General features: G+C 37.4%; 1 protein-coding gene and 1 pseudogene across 3 annotated transcripts; one reads left to right on the top strand and one right to left on the bottom strand.

Moving 5' to 3' along the window:
* Positions 1-5,406: 5,406 nt before the first annotated feature.
* Positions 5,407-21,110, top strand: LOC109000516 (tetratricopeptide repeat protein SKI3). Of its 3 annotated transcripts, none has more exons than XM_018977419.2 (21): positions 5,407-5,705; positions 5,807-5,893; positions 6,011-6,217; positions 6,311-6,517; positions 6,663-6,713; positions 8,935-9,027; positions 13,071-13,211; positions 13,288-13,368; positions 13,511-13,758; positions 13,853-14,024; positions 15,264-15,379; positions 15,524-15,581; positions 15,771-15,836; positions 15,963-16,175; positions 16,328-16,379; positions 16,461-16,834; positions 16,975-17,069; positions 18,301-18,552; positions 18,966-19,603; positions 19,961-20,164; positions 20,617-21,110. In XM_018977419.2, the coding sequence occupies exons 1-21, from the start codon at positions 5,694-5,696 to the stop codon at positions 20,790-20,792; spliced, it is 3,543 nt and encodes a 1,180-aa protein (XP_018832964.1). In that variant the 5' UTR covers positions 5,407-5,693; the 3' UTR covers positions 20,793-21,110. The 3 variants fall into 3 exon arrangements, with proteins under 3 accessions (XP_018832964.1, XP_018832966.1, XP_018832967.1); XM_018977421.2 differs by having other exon boundaries at positions 13,544-13,758; XM_018977422.2 differs by lacking the exons at positions 5,407-5,705; positions 5,807-5,893; positions 6,011-6,217 and having other exon boundaries at positions 6,445-6,513.
* Positions 21,111-21,639: 529 nt separating this feature from the next.
* On the bottom strand, positions 21,640-23,426 carry LOC109000443 (annotated as a pseudogene).
* Positions 23,427-23,653: the final 227 nt, after the last annotated feature.

The following is a 23,653-nucleotide window of genomic DNA, read 5'->3' on the forward strand; positions in this document are numbered from 1 at the left end:
ATTATACCATCAACTAAGCTCCCCCCAAGGTTGGGTTCTTACATACCAGGAACGACTAGAGCCAAAGTAGTAGACACAAAACTCAAAACAAGGGAACACATTTCTCAGTTGCTACGCAGTAATTCAAAAAAGGCTCAAGACAGAATGGTGCGATATGCTAATCAAAAAAGGAAAGATCAAGAATTTAAACTGGGGGATCTGGTTTACCTCAAGCTACAACCATATAAGCAAATGTCAATGTCGCAACATCGAGATCTGAAGCTAGCTTAGCGTTATTACAGGCCTTTTGTGGTAGAGTAGCAAGTGGAAAAAGTGGCGTATCGGTTGAGGTTACCCCCAACGTCCCAAATACACCCTGTATTCCATATCTCTCAACTTAAGAGGAGATTAGGAGAAGGAGTAGTATCAGCAATAAATCTACCTCCAGTGAACACCCAAGGGGCCTTATAGCCAGACCCTGAGGAGGCCTTGAGTAGAAGAGTTAGCCCTCTTAACAACAGGCCTGTGACCGAGCTGCTGGTTCGATGGCAGGGGCAAGGGCCAGAAGACGCGACATGAAAAAGTTACTATAAGCTTAAAAACGCCTTCCCATACCTTGTGGGCAAGGTGTTTTAAGGGGGAGGCATTGTTACACTCTAGAGCTCCACATTATGGGCGACACCAGAGAAAGGGAGGAGACTTAGGGTACGTTTGGGTAGTGAGAATACTTGATAAGTGTTGAGAATGTTTGTGAATAGTTATGAGTAGAGATTAGAGTGAGTTTGTAGGTCCCATTGAGAGCATTTTGAGTTGTTTGGATGTGTAAAATATGTTGAGTTGTTGACTTTTGGATAGATAGTTGAAAAATGTGTGGCTCCAATAAATATTATAGTGATTTTATTTTTAGTAATAAATATTATAGTGATTTTATTATAGTGATTTTTTAATATTAATAAATATTGTAGTGATTTTATTTTATTTTTATATATAATAATGATAAATATTATAATGATTTTATTTTTAATTTATATATAATAGTGATAAATATTATAATGATTTTATTTTCATATATATAATAGTGATAAATATTTTAGTAATGTTATTTTTTATTTATATATTATAGTGATTTTATTTTTTATTTATATATAATAGTGATTTTATTTTATATTTATTTATAAGAATGATAAATATTATAGTGATTTTATTTTTTATTTATATATTATAGTGATTTTATTTTTTATTTATATATTATAGTAAGGGGTGCTAGCAGGAAAACTGTTAGCAGGAAGGGGTGCTAGCAGGAAAACTGTTCCAAGGTACAACCGGCCTGTGGAGCTCTAGGCACCATAAATTGGTCACTAGCCATTGATTAGAAGAATTGGGTCATAGTCGCGATAAGAGAGTTCGGGTTATCATTCTGGCTAGATCTAGAAGATCCCAATCGATTTGGGTGATTTCTAGTGCGAGATGACCATGATCTGCATCAAGATGTCATGATAACAATTAACTAGTATTTGATAAGAATGTAAAATAAAGACAATAAAAACAACGACAATGATGGTTCTAACTAGTAATAGTTATAAAGTATTCAACCCTAAGAGAAACCTTAATTACTCTCGAGCAGGCCTGGAGCATCCTAGGCAACCTAACTTTAGAATTATTTATAAAGTTTTTTTTTTTAAAAAAAAAAAAGAGTCTGCAGAATTTCTTGACTAGCTCTGATACCAAATTGTAACACCCATTTCCTGTAGGCTAAAAGTGTTACGTAATTTTCATAAAATATAATCCGACAAGAGATCTCATATTTAATAATATGAAATTAGCATTTATTTCATAAAAAGAATTATCTAATAAAATGTCTTCCAAAAATATTAAATGAATAAACTAAATAAAATTTGTGTCATAAAAGCAATTTTATTCTAGGAAGTTTGAAATTAAATCAACTGCTCCTAATCTTAGCCTGCCTACTCGTGTTCATCATCCTCTCATGGGTGGTTAAAAATATGAAATAAAATAAAATTAGTTGAAAACTCAACAAGAAATCCATCACAACGTAAATGTAAGAAATATAAGATTTTTCATAAAACATTTATGCTGAGAATTTAAATTCATGATCATTCATACATATGCTCATATCATGCATGACTTATCTTTAAATTATATGACTTATCATACTTATATTACTGATATGACTGATTTAACTGATTTGACTGGCCAACACACTTAACTTTGTGTGCGAGGTTGTGCACCTACCACACGTCTCGCTGCAACAAGAGGAGTTGCTGATAATATTCTGATATACTATGGTGGACCACGTTTGAGTTTATGGCTTGCACATCCACTCTGAAACTACATTGGTACCATGCATCTGAATAACTATCTGATTAACTGATCCAATATTATCTTGCACTTGAACTTAAGATAGCTTACAATCATAATTATAATTGTGTTGAATGACATGTTTACATAATAATGACATGCGAAATATATAAACATTGGCTATCAAGAATTAACTTTAATAATAATCTATCTAGGCATGTGATGATCCTAATTTGCGATCAAATTATTTACCTCGTATCGCAAAGTCCAAAATCTCGTCTTACAGACTGTTACTTATGTGAAATACCATATGTCACTAATTTCCTAAAAGGGTATTATAATATTTTACGGAATTAAATAAACATTATGGAGAGAACTTTAATAATTATTTTATTATATACCAAATTAATAAATACTAAAATGATTTAAATATAAATAAAAAATCTTCACTTTCAAATTATAACTTAGTAAGAAATTATATTTTAACTAAAATTTATCAATTAAAAAGTGAGGCTCATTTCATAAAAATAGACTTGATCATATTTATAGCGTAAAAACATAAATTAAACTTGATTATACTTAAAAATTCAAATCCTTGTGATTTATTATTATAATCAAATCATAATAAATACTTAATATAATTTAAACTTTATAAAAATATAAGTGTCAACTACATGCAACAAAGACCAAATTAAAATAAAGTCCACATATTAGATCTTAAAAATAAGCCCACGTAAAGAGATCTATTTTAAACACATTTTGTTATGCACACACAAAAACTAAAAACGTACAGAGACTTCTTACAAAAGCTAAAAAGTGGAGTAGAAAATGTTTGAGGGCATTTCTTTGAAATAATAAAAAACTATAAACTATGCATGGCTTACGGGGAAAGCTAACACACGACAAAAGCAAAAATGGTAGTTTTGTAATTAACCAAAAGTGATCACATGCTTGATCGACAAAGTTAAAAGCCGAGGGTCCAATTTCCTCAGGACACTGAACCAGAACCTCTTAAGAAAAGAAATCTCGATAATAGAGAGGTGTGTGAGGGAGAAGCCATGATCTACTCACCGTGGAAGAAATGAGGTGCGACGGGGTTGGTGGCTTGAGTGGAGTCAACGGCGGAGAAATTTCTGGACAACAGAGAAGACGTTTGCTTTGTTAGGCTAAGATATGGTAGAGCAAAAAGGGAGATTAGTGAGGACTTACCCAAAGAAAATGGAGTGCAGTGGCGGTGGCTAGTGGCTGGAGATCAACGGTGACAAAAACTATGAGAGAATAGTGGGATCTGTGTCATTAGCTCGAGAAGAAGAATGTCAAAATGGAAGAAAGTGCGTGTAGCAATTCAACTCACCGAGAGATAACGTGTGGTGGTGGGTTTGGTGGAGATCAACGATGGTGGAAACACTAAGAGAGGCCTTTGTTTATGGTGAAATACCGAGAGAAGAAAAATTAATTTCTATGGTGCTCACCGAGAAACAAAGTAGCAGATAGAGAGGGTGAACGATCGTGGCTTACCTCAAAAGCGTCTTGCACGGTGGTTTTGAGTAGCTAAGCTGATGGTGGTAGTAGCTTCGAGCAGGATAAAGTATGGTGGCAAATGGATGAATGTTGGTTCTGAGTAAGATGGAGGACAGATCGAATTTTGGGAGTAGTTGTATTGTTGCTTGAGGATTTTCTGTGATTGAAATTGCAAACGAGGAAGGGATAAATAGATGAAAATCGTCTTGTACGTGTTCAATTCAAAGTGTTTTAGGAAATTAGCATGAGATAGACTTGGTGATCACATCGAAAATAGAGGGATAACGAAAGGGGTGAAGTGAAATGAAGAGTGATTTATTTGCAATGAATTTTAGTGTAGTTAAAACTGACTTAACATGTTTTACACATTTAGAAAGGATTTGGTAATTCACTAGAGACTCAGTCAATAGGGTTTACATCCAATAAAATTTTTACAAATTTTGTGTTAAATATTTATAATAATATTCAATAAATAAACCTCAATATAATAGTAATAATAATAATAATAATAATAATAATAATAATAATAATAATAATAATAATAACTACTAAATGATCAAATTTATTTTATATGCTCCTAATTTATGTTTAGTATGTTACAAGCTTCTTATTAACTTTGTCTTTTATTTCTGTTGATTGCATTTTAATAGTTGTAGGGCTTAGGCCCAAGTTACGTGAATCTGGGTGTATAAGCACATTAGCTGGTATCTGTCATCTACACATATGTTATTTTCTTAAAAGTGTTGTGCACAATTACATTTTAGGATGGTTTGATTATACAAAATAGGGGTGGGCAGTGAGACCCCGCCCTCGTTCGCCCGCCCTCTCATGGTGAGGTGGGGAACCCCATCCTGCGACTGCCCATACGGGGGCGATGGCCCTTTCCCCGCATCTGGCCTCCCTAGCGGGGGCAGGGAGGGTCCCAATCCCGCCTTACACTTATATATTTTATTATATAAATATAGTAATATGTATTAAGTATAACTTTTACTTAATATTTTGTGTAAGTTGTAATGTAGTAGGGTGACCATTTTATAGATTGTCAAGACAATACAAGAGTCTCACATTGTTTAAGTGTGAGACTTGTATTGTGAAGACAATTTATAAAATGATTATCCTACTATACTACAACTTACACAAAATATGCACAAACAAATTTTAAAACTACATAGTTTCTAAGTTATAATCATAGTTACAAATTTAAAATTACAATTTGGATCTAAAAATGTGTTTTTGATTATTTTTGGACTTAAAAATAATTTTTAGATTTAATAGACTGTAATCCATTATTGAAGTGGGCGGGATGGATTGGGAATCCGCCCCACCCTTGAGATGTGGGGGCGGGGAGCGGGGAGGGGGCTACCCACATCGTATGGTGTGGTAGCATCCCTAACACAAAATCAAATTATTTTATTTAATCTCATATAATTATTATAATTTTATCAAATTTTTATATAAAATATAAGAAACAATTCATTTTTTTTAAATTTTAAAATAAAAATTATATTTAAAAATTATTTTAAACAACCCATCTTATATCTTCCAGTAAAGGCAAATGAGAACTTTTTTTTGTTTCTTTTGGAAGATGCAAAGGAGACCTTTCATTTTTTTTCGAAGAAGTAAAGGAGACCTTTCGGGAGACCTTTCTTTTCCTCTCGGATTTGTTACGTCAAGAATATAGTTGAGTGCAGTGGGAAGTTCATCCCCTTACGCAGAGCATCAATACAACAGTTATCATTTCCATTCTCTCTTCCTCTCATCTCCTGGAAGAGCTCACCCTCGAAGTGAGTGGTTCATCAATTAATTCCACCGCCGTGTAACAGTAAAGTATATCCTCGGTTTAGGGTTTTAGCAGGAGTCTCCAATCACCTCGAATGGGAGAATCGGTCTCAGTTTCCTTTCCCTGTTCTCTTGAATTGAATTTCTTCCTTTTTTGGTCACTTTTTTGTGTTTTTCTATTCATAGTGCGTGCGTTTTTCCTTTACAGGAAGAAGAAAGCGAAGAAGCTGTTCAGAGACGGTTGGAGGAGTCAGTGAATGCGTCTCCCGATGATCCCTCTCTTCATTTTGAACTTGTATTCCATCCTCCTAACTTCAATAATTCTGTTTGTAACAACGATTGTGTGTGTATGCGCGTATTTGTGCACTTCTGATTAATGTCTTTTTCCTGTCGAATATTTATTTGAAAAAAGGGACTCTTGTTGTGGGAGAAAGAGGGAGAATCCGAGAAGGAGAAGGCGGCGGAGCACTTCGTGATATCGGCCAAACTAAACCCTCAAAACGCTGCGGCTTTCAGATTTCTTGGCCATTACTACGCCCATTTCTCCGTTGATGCCAAGCGGGCTCTCAAGTGTTATCAGAGAGCTGTCTCCCTAAACCCCGATGATTCACATTCCGGAGTACACTGCTCTTCTTCTTTTGATTTTCTTTATAGTAGTTGTTCAGTTTCCTCATACTCATTCCCCGTTTAAAAAAATTAAAACAAAAAATAGGAGTCTTTGTGTGATTTATTGGACAATGAAGGAAAGGAGAGTTTGGAGGTGTCTGTGTGCAGAGACGCTTCAGAAAAGTCGCCTAAGGCTTTCTGGGCGTTTCGGAGACTGGGTTACGTGCAGCTTCATCAAAACAAATGGTCTGAAGCTGTACTGTGCCTTCAATATGCTATTCGGGGTTATCCTACCAGTGCTGATTTATGGCAAGTATGTCTGCTACTCTATATTCCACTCATACACGCGCGCACACACATGTTTCTATGTATGCATGCGCAAATTTATGTATATTTTCTATGTTCTCATTGATTTTGGTTTTGCTTTCCAAATGTCAATAAGACTTTTCTTGTTCTAGGCTCTGGGTCTTGCCTACCAGCGCTTGGGAAGGTTTACCGCTGCTATTAAGGTAGTTTCTTTCATTTTTATTATCTCACTCTATCTCTTTGGGTTCTTTGCATTTATTTATTTTTCTTTTAGGATTTTTTTTTAACTGCTTTGGGTCAAGGTGCTTGTCTTATTTCTTATCATTTTTGTTTTTGCCCCTTTTTATGGGTGTGGGATGGGTGGGCTTCTTAGGCTGAGTTTAGATGTTGAGCTGAGCTGAGCTCTTTATGAATATTTGTAAGTTGAGTATGTGGAGCTCATCTAAAATGATTTTAGATGTGTTTGGATGTTAAGATGAGTTTAGTACTATTTATGAGAAATTGAAAAAGGTTGTAGGTTCCACATATTTTTTTTTTGATCGGTAATCAAAGATAATATATTCATAAAAATAGGCATAGCCCAGATACACAGGAAGTATACATGAAAACACACCTAGCTAGAAGAAACAATAGAAAGGAGATCATGGACACTATGTCCGTTACAAACCATAGCCCCCGCCCATAGGAACAATGTCTTAAAAAAGAAAACTTTAAGCTTGTCCCTTGTTCTCTCTTGATCATCAAAACATCTAGCATTTCTCTCCCTCCAAATGCACCAAAATAGGCATATTGGTACCAATCTCCAAATTGCCGCTACCTGAAAATCTCCGTGTAGTCCTGTCCAGCTTGCGAGGAAATCCACCAATCTCCAAGGCATAACCCAAGACAGTCCGACTCTTAAGAAAACATCATCCCATACAGCCTTAGCCACCTCACAGTGTAAAAGCAAATGATCAACAGACTCCCCCTGCTTCTTACACGTACAACACCAATCTAGAATAATAACTCGTTGTTTTCTCAAATTATCAATGGTAAGAATCTTGTCCAAAGACGCTGTCCAGACAAAGAAGGCTGCTTTTGAATGAGCTTTTGTCTTCCATATACTTTTCCACGGGAATATAGACAAACCGGGGTTTGTAAGCTTTTGATAAAAGGAACTGACCGAGAAGATACCTTTCTTAGAATGATTCCAATACAACTTATCACCGGAGCCTCCTGGAATACTTACAGAATATAAAGCCGCAAAAAACTCCGTAAAAGACTCAAATTCCCAGTCATGGGCTGTCCTAATGAAGTCAATATTCCATTGAGGGGTGCCATTTGCTGAAGAATGAAGAAAGGCAATCGATGCCTCCTTAGCTCTTGCAAGCGCAAAGATGGTAGGAAAAGTATCTCATAGACAATGGTTATCACACCATATATCAAACCAAAAACGGATACGCGAACCATCGCCTACAACAAAATGTTCCTGTTCACGGAATGTCCCCCAAAGACTCCTAATGTTTTTCCATAAACCCACTCCATAAGTGCCTCGCACCTCATTCGAACACCATCCTCCCCAAGCTTCCCCAAACTGAGAAACTATGACCGCCCTCCAAAAAGCCTCCCTTTCATGTTGGTACCTCCACAACCACTTATCCAAGAGGGCTTGATTGAATTTCAGCAAGTGGCGAATCCCCAAACCTCCCCCAGAAATTGGGGTACAAACTGTAGACCAATTAACCAGGTGGAATTTGAACTCTTCCCCCAAACCGCTCCATAAAAAATCCCTTTATAATTTCTCAATTCTATTAGCCACTTTTGTGGGAAGCGGGAACAGAGGCAAGAAATAGGTGGGTAAGTTAGAGAGAGTGCTTTTAATCAAAGTCAACCTACCACCTTTCGACAAGTAAAGCCTCTTCCAAGCAGCCAATCTATGCTCCACCCTTTCGACTACATCATTCCAAATGTAGTGGGTTTAAAGCCAATCTATGCTGAGTTGAAAAAGATTGTGGGTCCCATGTGTAAGGAGATTTTGAGTTGAGATGAGTTTAGTAATTTGAGAGTTGGGTGTTTGGATGTTAGACTCAACTTAAAATTAGACTGAACTGAGTTGATCTCAACTGAGTTTTGCAACCAAATGGGGCCTAAGAGTATGCTGCTTGTTGAGATTGGTAAAACTTGTGGAACTTTTTCTTGTTTTTTTTTGTTTTCCTTTTTAAATTTCTCTGTTATACTCAAATCATATAAAATGTGTGCTATTAACCTTTTTTTATAGGTAAATTTGTGCTTGTAACTTATGAATACCAAGTTGCGGTTGTATGATTCTTGGTGCATAACCATATGACATTGAAACTTTTCTTGTGTATCTGTTTTTTTTCAACCTTTATATATTTTATCTGTACTTCAATGGTTGAATGTTGAATTTCTTATGTGTTCCAACAGTCTTATGAGCGAGCCATTGAATTGGACAATACAAATGTGTTTGCATTGGTTGAAAGTGGAAACATATTTTTGACGCTTAGTTCCTTTAAAAAGGTAAGTTCCATTTCTAAAAATCATATGAGGTCCTGTTCATCATACTTGATTTTGGTTATCAAATTTCAGCCTTTTTTTATTCTTTGTGCTCATTTTAGTGCTATGCCATTGTGCTTCACAACTTGGTCTATTTATAATATGTTTTTTTTTTTTTTATAGGTAAAAGATTGTATTAATAAGAATAAACATAGCGCAAGTACACATGGGGTATACAAGAGGTAACACCTAGTTAGGAGGAAGAAATGGAAACAAGAAAATCATGAAAGTCTAGGCCATTGAAATCTTACAGCTTTAGTCCATAGGAATAAAGTTTTAATAAAGAACAATCTAATCTCCTCCAATGAGCACTCCTTATCTTCAAAAGTCCGATAATTTCGTTCCTTCCATAGGCACCATAGAATGCAAATAGGAACAATCGTCCCACAACAATGATTTGTGGAATAACGCCTAGGTTCGTCCTGCTGGCTAGAAGCTCGAACACAGTAGCAGGCATAACCCAGACTAGCTCTAACCTTCTGAAAACATCATCCCATAATGTTCTAGCAACCTCACAATGAAGTAGAAGATGATCCACAGTCTCACCACTCTTTCTGCACATACAACATCAGTCCGCAACAATCACTTGACTTTTCTGTAAATTATCAATAGTCAAAATCTTGCCCAAAGAAGTTGTCCAAGCAAAAAATACCACCTTGGGAGACGCCTTATTTCTCCAAATCCTTCTCCAAGGAAAGTAATTGCTATGTAGATGTGTGAGGGACTTATAGAAGGAACGAGCAGGAAATGTACCTTTTCTAGTGGGTACCCACCACAAATTGTCAGTTCTTTGAGGACTCGATCTCATGGCGTACAAGAGTTTGAAAAGATTCGAAAAGCTGCCAACTTCCCAATCATGGGCCGCCCTAATAAAGCTCTCATTCCATTGGATTAAGCCACCAGACATCTCCATGAGGTCAGCCACTGATGCTTCTTTTTCACGTGCAATCCTAAAAACTGTAGGGACTGTCCCTAAGGGCTCTATCTCCATGCCATAAGTTATGCCAAAATTTACTTTAGATCCGTCTCCCATCACGATTCTAGTGTGCTGAGCAAAACCCCCCCAACCTCATCTAATGTGCTTCTAAACTCCCAACTCCATAAACCCCTTGCACCTCCGTAGTGCTCCACCCCCCCAACACACACACACACACACACACACACTTGAAGTCTATCACCAACTTTCATAAAGCTACCCATATTATACCTCCACAACCATTTCCCATGAAGAGCCCGATTGAATACCTTCAAATTTCTAATTCCCAGCCCACCTATGGAGAGAGCATATCTTATCCCACTTGACTAGGTGGAACTTGAATTCATCCCCCAACCCACTCCAAAGGAAATCACGATGGTGTTTCTCAATTTGGATCGCCACACTTGTTGGAATTGAGAACAAAGATAAAAAATGAGTTGGTAAATTGGACAGAGTGCTCTTTATTAGTATGGTCCTACCACCTTTCAACAAAAACAGTCTCTTCCAATCTATGTTCAATCTTCTCAATTACTTCATCCCATATAGATTTAGCCTTGAAAGTGGCCCTCAAAGGAATGCCCATGTATTTCTTGAGAAAGGAGACCTTACATTCGAGAGTGTTAGCCGGCAATCGGATATTGCGAATGTTTTAAATTGGAACCAATTCCGACTTAGATAAGTTCACTTTCAAACTAGACACAACTTCAAAGCAAAGTTGGAGTGCCCTTAAAGCATAAATCTGGTTTTATTCTGTCTCCCAAAATATCAAAGTTTCATCTACAAACAACAAATGAGAAATGCTAAGAGTACTCTGATTGGTTTCACCAATCGAAAATTCAGCCATAAAGCCATTGTCAACCATAGCAGAGATCATTCTACTAAGCGCCTCCATAACAATGACAAAAATAACTAGGGACAAAGGACCCTTAGACCTCGAGAGCTATTAAAGAAGCCAACTGGACTGCCATTCACCCAAAACTTAGAACCTCGCCATAGATATGCAGCACCTAATCCAAGAGCAATTCTCTCCCTAAATCCACACGTCCCAAGCAAGTATAGTAGGAAGTCCCAGTTAACGTGATCATAAGCCTTCTCCATATCCAACTTGCATAAAATACCCAAATCACCAGATTTTAATTTACTATCTAGACATTCATTGGCTATTAGTACTGAATCTTGTATTTGTCTTCCCCTTACAAATGCGTTCAAAATAATCCTCCCCAAGACCTCCCTTGGGTGGTTTGCTAGAACCTTGAAGATAATTTTATACACTCCATTTACAAGACTAATAGGTTAATAATCGCTAACATTCAAAGCTCCAACCTTATTGGGAATAAGCGCAATAAAAGTAGCATTGAGGTTTTTCTTTAACTTCCCAACCGAGAAGAATTCTTGGAATACTTCATTATTCTTCTTGGAATACTTCATTAAATCCTCCTTCACCACTTCCCAACGTGATTAGAAGAAGCCCAAAGAAAATCCATTAGGGCCAGGTGCTTTGTCTTTGACCATCTTCCTCACCACTTCACGAACATCTATCTCCTCGAAGGCCAAGAAACGCTCTGCTCTGCTGCTCAATGGTCTCAAAGGCTAACCCACCGAGCTTTGGCCTCCACATCACCTGCTCGGTAAGCAGCTGTTCAAAAAAACCAGCAACATGCTCTTTAATCTCTGGAAACTCTGTGGAAACGGCTCCATCTATGTTCAACATCTCAATAGTATTAGTTCTCCTATGGGATTTGGCCACTATGGAAAAACTTCATACTTCGATCTCATTCTTTCAACCACAGCTATGTTCAACTTCTTACTGCTATGTTCGACAATAGCACATGCTAGCACCTAATTATCTGTTGATATTATGATGGCTTTGGCATTGGACAACGTTTGTATTACTTGGTTCATTACTGTCTTAAGCAATTATAGTTGGCGGTTTATGGTTTTAGAGAAATCTGGAAACCGGAAATTTCATGACATCAGCAAATTTGGATTTCGAAGGTCGGTTTGAAAGGGAGAGTTACTTATCAAAATTTAAAGTTTGAAAGGGATAGCTACCATCAAAAGTTTGAGAAAAATCTTGGGTTTACAGGTTTCAAAACGGTAATGAGGGAAAAGATGTGGTTTGTGAATGAAAGGAAGGAAAGAAAGAAAAATATGATGGCTATTCTAAGTTTAGTGAAAAGCATATGAATAGCGACATGGATGGTTATTAGGAAAAGAGAAGTAGGCAAAGAAAGAAAGCTTACACTAAAACACACAGGACTGTCTTAAAAAAAAAATCTTATTAAAAAACTGAATTCTTTTGCTTATAAAAGAACTGAATTCTTATTATTCAAATGTGAATTATTTGACTATAATGACACACATATATATATATATATGTCCATTCTAACACAACCCTTCCTAATTGGATTAGGGCTTGTTTTTTTACTAGTGAGCAAATTCCTAATTTGAACATACTTAAAGTCCACACATGAAAGCTTATAGATTAATTCTTTTTTTTCCTTGTCAGAAGATAATAGGTGTCTCATGAATTATATAAGACAATTAATAAGAAAATAAAAGTCAAGGACAACATTTATGACCAATAACTAGCAATTGAAGGATTACAGAACTATCTAAAAAATTTATAAAAACAAAATATAACAGAAGTAAAATATCATTGGCCTTGTTAATTATCATGGACACCTGTTTTGGGATAAAAGAGCTTATTTTTTGGTTTTGCATTAGTTTTAAGGCTTCCCAAAGAGGATGCTATGTTTTTACCTATGCATTGGCTGGCCCATTATGTTTAGAAACTGAACCACATACTATTCCAGAAATCAGCATTTGATAACTTACGAAGTGCAAGAGATGGTCTTAGTATCATTTTATACATAACTGGCCAATGACATTTAATGTGAAATTGATGGTCAACTTCCATGAAATAGGATAGTACATGGAAATATAAAATTATTTTAATTTAAAGTTCAATTGCTTTTTTTATTACAACATACTGTGTGAAATTTCATGTATGTGGCCTTTCTGCATTAAGGGAGTTGAGCAGTTTCGGCAAGCTCTAGAGATTTCACCTCAGAGTGTGTCTGCACAATATGGGCTTGCATCTGGTCTACTTGGTTTGGCAAAGGAATGTGTTAACTTAGGGGCATTCAGATGGGGAGCTTCGTTATTAGAGGTTAGTTGTCTTTAAATTCTACAAAATTTATCTATCCAAGTATGTCAAAAGACAAACATTTTCAAAATGATTGCAGGAGGCATCTGCTGTTGCAATAGCAAGTACTCATTTGGCTGGAAATATATCATGTATTTGGAAGTTGCATGGTGATATTCAGGTATAATCAATTGGTTTGACCCTGGGATTTTCCACCTTTGGTATAATTTGTAGAACATTGTTCTATTCTTCTAGGCAGGATGTTTGCCAATTTATGTATGATTTTCTGGGATGACTTAGTTATGTATATGCTCTTTTGTTAGCTTGCATATGCCAAGTGTTTTCCCTGGACACAGGAAAGCCAGGGTTTAGAACTTGATGCGGAAGCCTTTAACACTTCCATCCTTTCCTGGACGCGGACTTGCTGTTTAGCTGCCGGATCTGCAAAATGTTCTTATCAGCGGGCTCTGCACCTGGCCCCATGGCAACCTAACATTTATTCTGATATTGCAATAACTGCAGATCTGATATTGTCTTTGGACAAGTGTTCTGGGAGCAACTTAACTGCTTGGTATGATCTTAGTGTATTTTACTATTTTGCTCTTATTTAGGTGATTTCATGTTGCCATAGATTTGCTCTCATAACTTGATGTCCTTTTTTATAGGAAACTGTCTGAGAAGATGGCTTTGGGGGCCTTGTTACTTGAGGGTGACAATTGTGAGTTTTGGGTGGCCTTGGGATGTCTGTCTGGCCATAATGCATTGAAACAACATGCCTTTATCAGGGGATTGCAATTGGATGTTTCTCTAGCTATGGGTTGGGCATACTTGGGGAAGGTATTGTCTGTTATGATACTTTCTTATTTTCATGTTATTAGTAGTTTTTATTCTATTTTTGCAGCATTTTGGTATGCTGTTACATCTGTTTGAAAGATATTTAATGTGTTGAATTCATTTATTTCAAGATGTGATAACTTAGGAAGCTCTGTTTTGGTGGGTGGGGTTGTGTATCCAGGGTTTACTTCCCAGGGTTGGGTTTGAGGGACCTGCATTGGGAAGGTTCCTAGTCATCAAAAAGTGATTCACTCAAGAAGAGGATGTGCTGTTATGCATTAGATGTCATTTTGTTGTCATATCCTGTAGAACGCCATGTGAGCAGCTTTCAATCATATGCCAGACCCTAATTTAAAATAATTATTAAATTAAAAAAAAAAAGTCAAATTAGACAAATGACCTTAAGGCGACCAAATTGGGTTCAAAATTTCACCTTAGAACCGATTAATTGGCTGCGGTCCCCCAACCAAAAAAAAAATTCAATCCAACTGTATGTGTTATAATCTACCTAACCCACTGTCATTCCTTCTCACAAAGTTCAGTCACATTTCTGTAGCTTTAACTTATTCTTGATACATTGCTGATGAGTTGCCAATGCACTCATCCATGCAAGTGAAGGTCCTATACATAGATTCATTTTATGGGGTTGGTATTGTGTTGAAAGCTTCATAAAATAGATGGTTTAAGGTCAATGTTTCATCTGGGAATATAATTCCATGCTCAATTGCTATTTTATGGTAACCTCTCAAGTAAGCTGTGAAAACCGAGCACACTGGCTGGGCTTATGAATCAAGGGTTTGTGACCCTAATTTTTTTGCCAGTCTTCATGGTATACCATAAATTACAGCAATATGGAACATGGTTTCCATGTGCCTTTTGTGGTGCATCTGGAGGGAAATGAGTGATCAGAACTTCGAAGACATGGAACATTTGCTAGAGGAACTCAGAAGATTCTTTTTCAATATGTTTATTTTATTTTTTTTGGGGCAATGGCTTTAGATTTTAATGGGCTTAATGTTCATGATTTCCTTGTATCTCTTTCTTCTTCCTAGCTAGGTGTGTTCTCTTGTATAAACCCTATGTACTTGGCTATGCTTATTAATATTAATTTTACTTAAAAAAACTCTATTAGACATGAGAAGAGTACTATTGCTTGGTGCATCATACGGTATAAAAGATATTGATTGCAGTTTGGGAAGTCCTATATTTTCAAATAAAGGTACAAATTTTTGCTTTTTACAGTTTTATCGGAAAGAGGGTGCAAACCAATTGGCAAAACAAGCATTTGATTGTGCTAGAAGTATAAATCCTTCGCTTTCATTACCATGGGCAGGCATGGCAGCTGATTTTCATGCTAGGTATTCTTAATATCATAATTTGGGGTGCGTGCGTGTGTTATCATCTTCATGTGGTCATTGAACATTGGTATGTAAAATGCATGATTCATTTAAAGTTTTTGCTGAACAGTTCTTACTAACAATGAGATGTATGTCATTCTATAGGGGTCTTGCACCAGATGAGGCTTTTGAGGGCTGCTTAAGAGCTGTGCAGACATTTCCTGTAAGTGTTTCGGCCTGTAAAAAGGACTTGATGGACTAAATTTGCATGATTTTCTTGTACTTTTTTCTTCGCCTAGTAGGTGTCTCTCATATATCTTCCTGTGTACTCAGGTTGTGCCTTTTGTATTATTTGTTTATTATTTAATAAATAATATTTTTTTTCTTATAAAAAAGCTTGATTCCTGTGCAGCTTGCACAGTTCCAAATTGGTCTTGCAAAGCTTTCTCTGTTGTCAGGACATCTCTCATCTTCACAGGTTTGACCACCTCTGATTAATCAGCTGTAGGAGTAGCAAATGTTTCACGTTGTTCTAAAACAAGAGCTCATGAGTTACATGCTTTAAAAAGTGTCAATTTTACACTACTATCAATCACCATGACAGGTTTTTGGAGCTATCAAGCAGGCTGTGCAGCATGCACCTCACTTTCCTGAATCACATAATTTACATGGGCTGGCTTGTGAGGCACGATTTGATTATCAATCTGCTGCTGCTGCTTATCGGTTGGCATGCTGTGCAATCAGCAGTGTTTCAGCTATTGTCCCAAATTCTCATGCCAGAGATATATCACTTAATTTGGCAAGATCTCTGTGTAAGGTAGTCATATTGGACCTTGTTTTTGCTGTTCGTTTTTGTGGATATCTAACTCAAAATACCTTGCAATAAAAAATACCTTGCAATCATAGTAATAATTATCTTGTTATCTATTCTATCTCTGGTTCACTAGCTAACACCTTCATATGGTGCAGGCAGGGAATGCTCAAGATGCTTTGCTGGAATGTGAGAATTTGAAGAAAGAAGGTTTGACAGATTTTGTTAAATTTTATGTTAGAAGATGTATCCTTTTCACTTAGCTGATGTATCATACAATTGTTGTTTAAGGTTTGCTTGACACGGAGGGTTTGCAAATATATGCTCTCTCTTTATGGCAACTTGGCAAATTTGACTTGGCCCTTTCCGTGGTGAGAAGTCTGGCAGTGAGTATTTCTACCATGAAACAGACATCTGTGGCCGCCCCAGTTGGTTTCATATGTAGAATGCTATATTTCATGTCTGGAGTGGATTCAGTAATCAGTAATATCCTGGAAATGCCAAAGGAACTCTTTCAGAATTCAGGAATTAGTTTTATAGTGTCTGCTATTAATGCTCTTGATCAAATGAATCGGCTAGAGTCAGTTGTTTCAAGCAGCCGATCAGTTCTTAGATCTCATGAAGAGATCACTGGAATGCACTTTTTGATAGCACTTGGTAAACTCGTGAGTTTCTTATTCCATCTGTTGGAACTTAAATCTTCTACACTGACTTGGTCTTTTCTATTTATTTTTATTTGTTTACTCTTTTTATAATTTATGGGATGGCTTATCAATTAGATTGGACATGCTTTTGGGTTGTGCAGATCAGACATGGGACAGAGTTCTGTCTTGGATTTCAGAGTGGAGTTGCTCATCTTAAAAAATGTCTTCACAAGATCCCTAACAGTATTTTGTTGAGGTACATCTAATATTCAGCGAAAAGTGTGCTTTGATTTTAGACCTGTCCTGGGTTTAGTGACTGCCATCTGAGTACCATATTCACTCTTTGTTCATCTTGGTCTAATTCTTATTGAGTCAACTCCAAAAGTGTCTACAACTTTTCTGCAACCTGATGGTCTGAAAAATTGTTGATCCATTAATCATACCTATGATCCAGAAAACCATTAACAAAAATTCTTGGACAAAACTAGTACACACTGCACTCACACTCATTCTGGCACTTCATTACTGCGGTCTTAGTTTTCGGCTATATGGAAGTTATCTATTATAATGATTTATGCAAGTCTTAATTTTGGCCCCAGACGACTAATGAATAAACAAAATTATGTATTACAGTGGAATTTATATTTTGAGGCCATTGCCCAGTGAATAGATTTCACAAACTATATATTTTTTCATTCATACATGTTAGACGTAAATAAAGAAAGCTCATCTATCTTTAACTTATGGGAACTGCTGTATAATTCTTGTAAGAACTTGAGGATAAATCAAGAAATGCAGTGCATTAGAAAAAAAAAATTGAGAATTAAAAAAGAAAATTTAGTATTCAAAGTCGTTCACAACGGCAACTTGATGAAATCTTCTTTTCACTGTGTATGGGTGTGAATTCTGATGTATGTTCTAATCCTTTTGTTTCCTCCATTCTAGGAGCTTCTGATGGCATCCTTATATTGGCTATAATTTTTTTTTTTTTGAAGACGGGGGAACCACTCCACGTCAGAGCCCTTAGGACTCACCCATGGAACCTAAATCCTTGGGGAGACTAGCATAGCAACCCACCGCCATGGCCTCCCACTTAAATCGTAGTTTGATCCAAGGGGGAATCAAGCCTATGACATGGGGCACATGCACACAAGTTCACCCTTACCACTTGGGCTACCCATGGGTGGGCACATGGGGCACATGCACACAAGTACCGAAAATTATCTTGCAAAACAACATAATGTATCATAACACAAAATCCTAGGCAGTTAAAAAAATATGCACATGAAACATGAATAAATTATAGGCTTATAAAAAAATACTTATATTGGCTATAAGCCTATAATTTATTCATGTTTCATGTGCATATTTTTTTAACTGCCTAGGATTTTGTGTTATGATACATTATGTTGTTTTGCAAACTTAATGATTATCTAGTGTTTATGTCCTCATTTTAGTGTATCTTCTGACAAACTTTCTGGTAACAGGAACCTGCTTGGTTATCTTCTGCTCTCTAGTACGGATTGGAATGATAGTCATCTTGCAACTAGGTGCTGCAATGTAGATGCCCCAGACCTTGATTTTGACCTTCCAAATCAAGGTTTAAAATCAGCAAGTGAAATCCTGGGTGCCGGAGCAGTTGCTTGTTATGCGATAGGCAATAAGAATCCAAAGTTTTCTTTTCCAACATGTACATACCACTGCATGAATGAACCTGGAGCTATTCAACAGCTGCAAAAGTACCGTCACTTTCTATTATGCCTTTATATATTTTTCTGTTGCAATTTATCATTCTTCATAAAATTCTAAAAGAAGCTACCTGTTTTTATGCGTTTCAAAATCAAAATCATCTGGTTACTGTGCAGAAGATATTGTACTATTTTTGAGATGCGGGATATAATGTGATCAGTGAGATGATTGGCTTCACAAGCTTTATTAGATTCCTTGCTTTCTTGGAAGAATGTTGTTTTGCACCCAGGCTTTCTCTTATATTTTTAGTTATTAGATCTTCCAAAAGACCATCTTGCTTGGAAGTCTTCAGCAAACCAGCTTATGGTTTTATTTATGATTTATTCTTCTTAGTTTGTAATTAAATAAGCATGTGCGCTTCCCAGAGAAATATTTATACCCTGCTCTTTCTTTCATATGCCAGATGCTTCCATCGAGAACCCTGGAATCCTAATTTTCGGTACTTGCTTGTACTCAATCTTCTACAAAAGGCACGCGAAGAGAGATTTCCTCATCATCTCTGTGTTATACTTGAACGGCTAATATCTGTGGCACTTTCCAGTGGACTGTACTCAAAGACAGACATGTCTTATAGAAACTACCAGCTTTTACTCTGTGCTTCTGAGATCAGCCTGCAAATTGGGAATAAAATTAGCTGCATCAACCATGCCAAAACTGCTTCAGTACTTTTGCTTCCTGATGCATATCTATTCTTTTCACACTTACAATTGTGTCGTGCCTACGCTGCTGAAGGTGATATTAGAAATCTTCAGAAAGAGTATACAAGATGCTTGGAACTCAAGACCAATTATCAGATTGGTTGGATATGTCTGAAATTTATTGAATCACGATATGATATGGAAACTGATTCAAACATTTTAGAACTGAGCTTCAGAGATTCCTCAAAAGAGAGGAATTATTCGTGGAATATGTGGATGGCCATATTTAATATGGTGTGGGGTCTGATTTCTATATGGAACCAGGATTTCCTTTCTGCAGAAGAGTTTCTTGACCAAGCTTGTTCTTTGGTTGGTACTGAGAGCTGCTTTGTTTTCTGTCATGGTAACTATTCCATTTCAGATTCCATTTTGTCGTACTTTGTCTACATTCATTTGTTCTACTGACTATTATGTTTTCTATTAATTGCACTGTGATAACTCATATAATAAGGATAAGGGTAGATGGTGGCATGCACTGTTCTAAACTCAAAACTATTTTGACTAGAAAGATAACTTGACCATGCAATATGTTAAATCTGACATGTATGATCACGTTTATGTCATTTGGCCTAATAGGTTGCTGTTAGACATGTTTCCCAGTTTTATCCGTATTGATGATTGGGACTCTTACCCTTCCCCTTTTGTGGAATATAATATTGTTTTTGTTTTGCTTCTTTCTATGTTGAACTTCTTGGGTTAGGTGCTACCTGCATGGAACTTGCCAGGCAGTTGTGTGGTTCACAGTTCCTATCGCTTGCTATTAAGAGTCTCACTAAAGCTCAAGAAGCCTCTCTCGTTCCTCTGCCAATTGTCTCACTATTGCTGGCTCAGGCAGAGGGAAGCCTTGGTTCTAAAGAAAAGTGGGAGAGAAACCTCCGTCTTGAGTGGTTTTCTTGGCCACCAGGTATGTTCCTCTGTGATGTACATGAGTGTGATGCGGTATTTATAATAATTAGGTGGACCCTTTCAAGGTGTAGGTTCGGTAGAAATATACATATAGCTTTTGAAATTAATTTCTAGACTTTTTTTTATTTTTGCATGCTACCCATGTTCCTGGCCGACTCCCTTTTCAGCTTATTAATAAAAGTTTTTATACTTTTCTAGAAGAGAAAAAATTAACAATATGGGCATTGATGTCTTTCTTTAGACAACCTCCTCTTCTCCTTATATGTCGTGGTGGTGGCTATATTGGCAATGTAATCTACATGAAATCCTGCCTGCAGTTAATAGTTATTTTGTGGTCCCTGTGTATTTGGTTATGCCTATTTTTAATAAAGCTCTTATTTGCTGATAAAAAAAAGTTAAATAGTTATTTTGTGCTTAAATTTTCTGATGTGCTTTTGTGTGTTTCCACAGAAATGAGGCCCGCAGAACTCTTCTTTCAAATGCATCTGCTTGCAAGACAATCTAAATCAGCACCGAACTCTACATCCAACATTGAGTTCTGTCAGAGTCCAGAGAGATGGGTACTCCGAGCAATTCATACCAACCCTTCTTGTGTAAGATATTGGAAGGTTTTGCAGAAATTTTAGTATGATGTGTAGGAGGTAGGATATTAAGATTCCAACTTCATCACTACCCTCTAATTGAGAATTTCTCCATTGCTCTACCTCCACAATAAAACCGTGTTGGAGAGGCGCGCTCAAGTCTAATTCCTGTAGACCATGTAATCTTACCGTTTCCCATCTCTATATGGATTAGGTAGTTCATTTACTTTATCATGCTGCTGTCAAAAAATAAGGTTTTAGTCATTGTGGAATGTTAGGAATTTGTGACATTAACTCATTTATTTACTCATTTACATTCTGTGAGCTAATCTTACTGTGCTGATGAATTTGGTTTTTTAGTCTCGTTTTTAGACTAATGTCATTGATTTGTTATCACATTTTTTAAGCTACTGCCAAGAATATGATTTTTCCTTTGTTTATGGTTTATCTTGATTGAACTTTTTATTGGTTTAATCAAGCAACAAAACCACATTTATTTTACATGTACTTATTTGCCTGTGTATGGAAGAATCTTGAGCATGACCCACGATTTTCGAAACTCAACATCCAGATGGAGAAGATGCAAATGGATCCATCAAAATTTAAAATTCCTCTGCAGAATATATTAGTTGTGTAGCGAACAAAAAGGTTCAACCATCGTCAAACCCATCACTATACTTATCAGAGAAAGATCTGAGTCTTGATGAGTAGAACTGCGTACTATTATGTATACCAAGGGAGAAACATGCAATAGGGTCTGATTATTATGATTATTAGTATATAGAATAGATTCATTCCTTCTGCTACTACCACAGCACGACATCACGCCACTGAATTTCTTCAATTCATTATGCATCTCAATCTCGTGAAGCAATATCATATGCTATGCCATCTATCTGCCAGGAGTATGACTAATTGATTTTGAACTTTCAAGCTCGTCATATGGATCCCAGTCCAATGAGGAGGAGAGAATCTTCAACAGAACCATGAAAACTTCTGACATGGCGAAGCTAAATCCATAGGGTACTCATGCCCAAGAGAAGGATCAACAAATCCTCGAAGTTTCTCCCTAACATTGTCTCCTTCGAGCACCACTCTTATGGATGCAAATAGCAAGTCTTCACGATCTCCTCCATCCTTCTCGGCAGCTGCTTCTCTTCTGGATAAGAGCTCTAACATCACAACCCCAAACGCAAACACGTCTAGCTTAGGAGTAATCACTCCGTTCTCAGTGTACTCAGGTGCCATGTAACCCTGAGTACCGACCACATGTATGGTCAGTTGGAGGAGTCCTCTGTCTCCATTCTCCATTTTTCTTGCGAATCCAAAATTCAAAAGCTTGGCTCTAAAATTTGAATCCAAAAGAATGTTACTGGTCTTCAAGTTCTTGTAGATATGGGGAGGGTTGGTGTAGTTGTGGAAGTAGGTGAGGGCATCCGCCACATCATACGCAACCTGAACCGTCTGCTTCCATGTCAGAGGGAAACATACTTGATGCTAGCCTGATGATGTTGTTGTTGTTGATGTGCTTCAACAAATTGATCTCTCCCAACACATCCCCATTCATGATCTTCATAGCAGCTTCACCACCCCGAAAGGATCCAAGATAGATAGAACCCTTGATTTTGTTAGCTTCCCCGAAGAACCCAGTTGCCGTTTGCAAGTCTTCAAACATGTACATGGTCAAGGATTGACAACATAATGCACACCTTTGGTATAAATAAAATTTTTTAGGGGTGAATGCAGGGGATTCTTAAAAGGTTTTGCTTGAGTTGGGAGTACTGGATCGGTTGCAGCCTTCTGGTGAAAGTAGCAGCACTGGCCATAGAAGAACCAAAGTAAGGAAGCTGAGAGTACAAGCAAAGCAACAGCTCCAATGGCAACACCTACAAATACCCATTGTTTCTTAGATTTCCCAGAGCCAACAAGGACGGCGAGGGAGAGTGGGGAGGCGGTTGTGCTGGAGGCAGAGAGGTAGTTCTCTGAATACTAGTGGGCTTGCACTTGAGGGGAACTAGAATGGGTGTAAAAGGGTCGATTAGGTGATGAGACATCTCGTTTGCATCTAGAACACTCTGCTCCTCCAAACCAAATAGCTTAGCAATAGAAGGAATGTCATCTTTCTAGGTGACCATGAAAGTGAGCAAGTACTTAACCTCAGTAGCAACGTGGCTGGAAGTAGGGCAAGTACACCGAAGGGGCACCTCCACATTCTGGCCCACCATCAGATTGCGGACTCTGTAAGGGTTTTGAGCCGTCATGGCTTGGAAGTGGTCAGCCCCTGGTATGTGTCATTACCAAGGATGAAGTAGATCTCAAATGTATTGTTCAACCTGTAGGATGTGTTGTACTGAGAGTAAGGACCCGAACATGAGCAATTTTTATGGGGACAAGGATTTAGGTGTCGGTGGGAATGGTGCCGAAGTTGGAGACGTTGTTGGCCTAGGCAATGAGATCGGGTTGGGTGCCTAGAAGCAAGCCGATGGCCGCCGGAGAGTCATAAGGAGGATTGGATCGGAAGGTGAGATAGGCTTGGCACAAGGATTGGAAACTGTTGCATGCAAAGCCACGTGTGAAATTGGGGTGCTCGTCACAATCGAGCTGCTTGTTGTCTATGTAGATTTGTTGGCCTCGTACAAAGGAGAGCTGAGGTTGTCTCCACAGTAACTCATGAGTCATTCGGCTTGTAAGTCATATTTAAAAACAGAAATGATGTTGGACAGAGGCACCTATAAAGTGGGAATAACGGAGACAAATAGAGAGGTGACACATAGGCCTTCCTCAGTTGTTAATGTGGGGACGCATACAGGGTATCAACAGAAACGCTGCCCGAATCAGCCCCATCATCTTTATGTCTCTCCCTCGAAATCGATTTTCTCTCTCCTTCGGTAATTCCTTTAATCGAC

Source organism: Juglans regia, chromosome 8 (assembly GCF_001411555.2).
Source record: "Juglans regia cultivar Chandler chromosome 8, Walnut 2.0, whole genome shotgun sequence".
Taxonomy (NCBI): domain Eukaryota; kingdom Viridiplantae; phylum Streptophyta; class Magnoliopsida; order Fagales; family Juglandaceae; genus Juglans; species Juglans regia.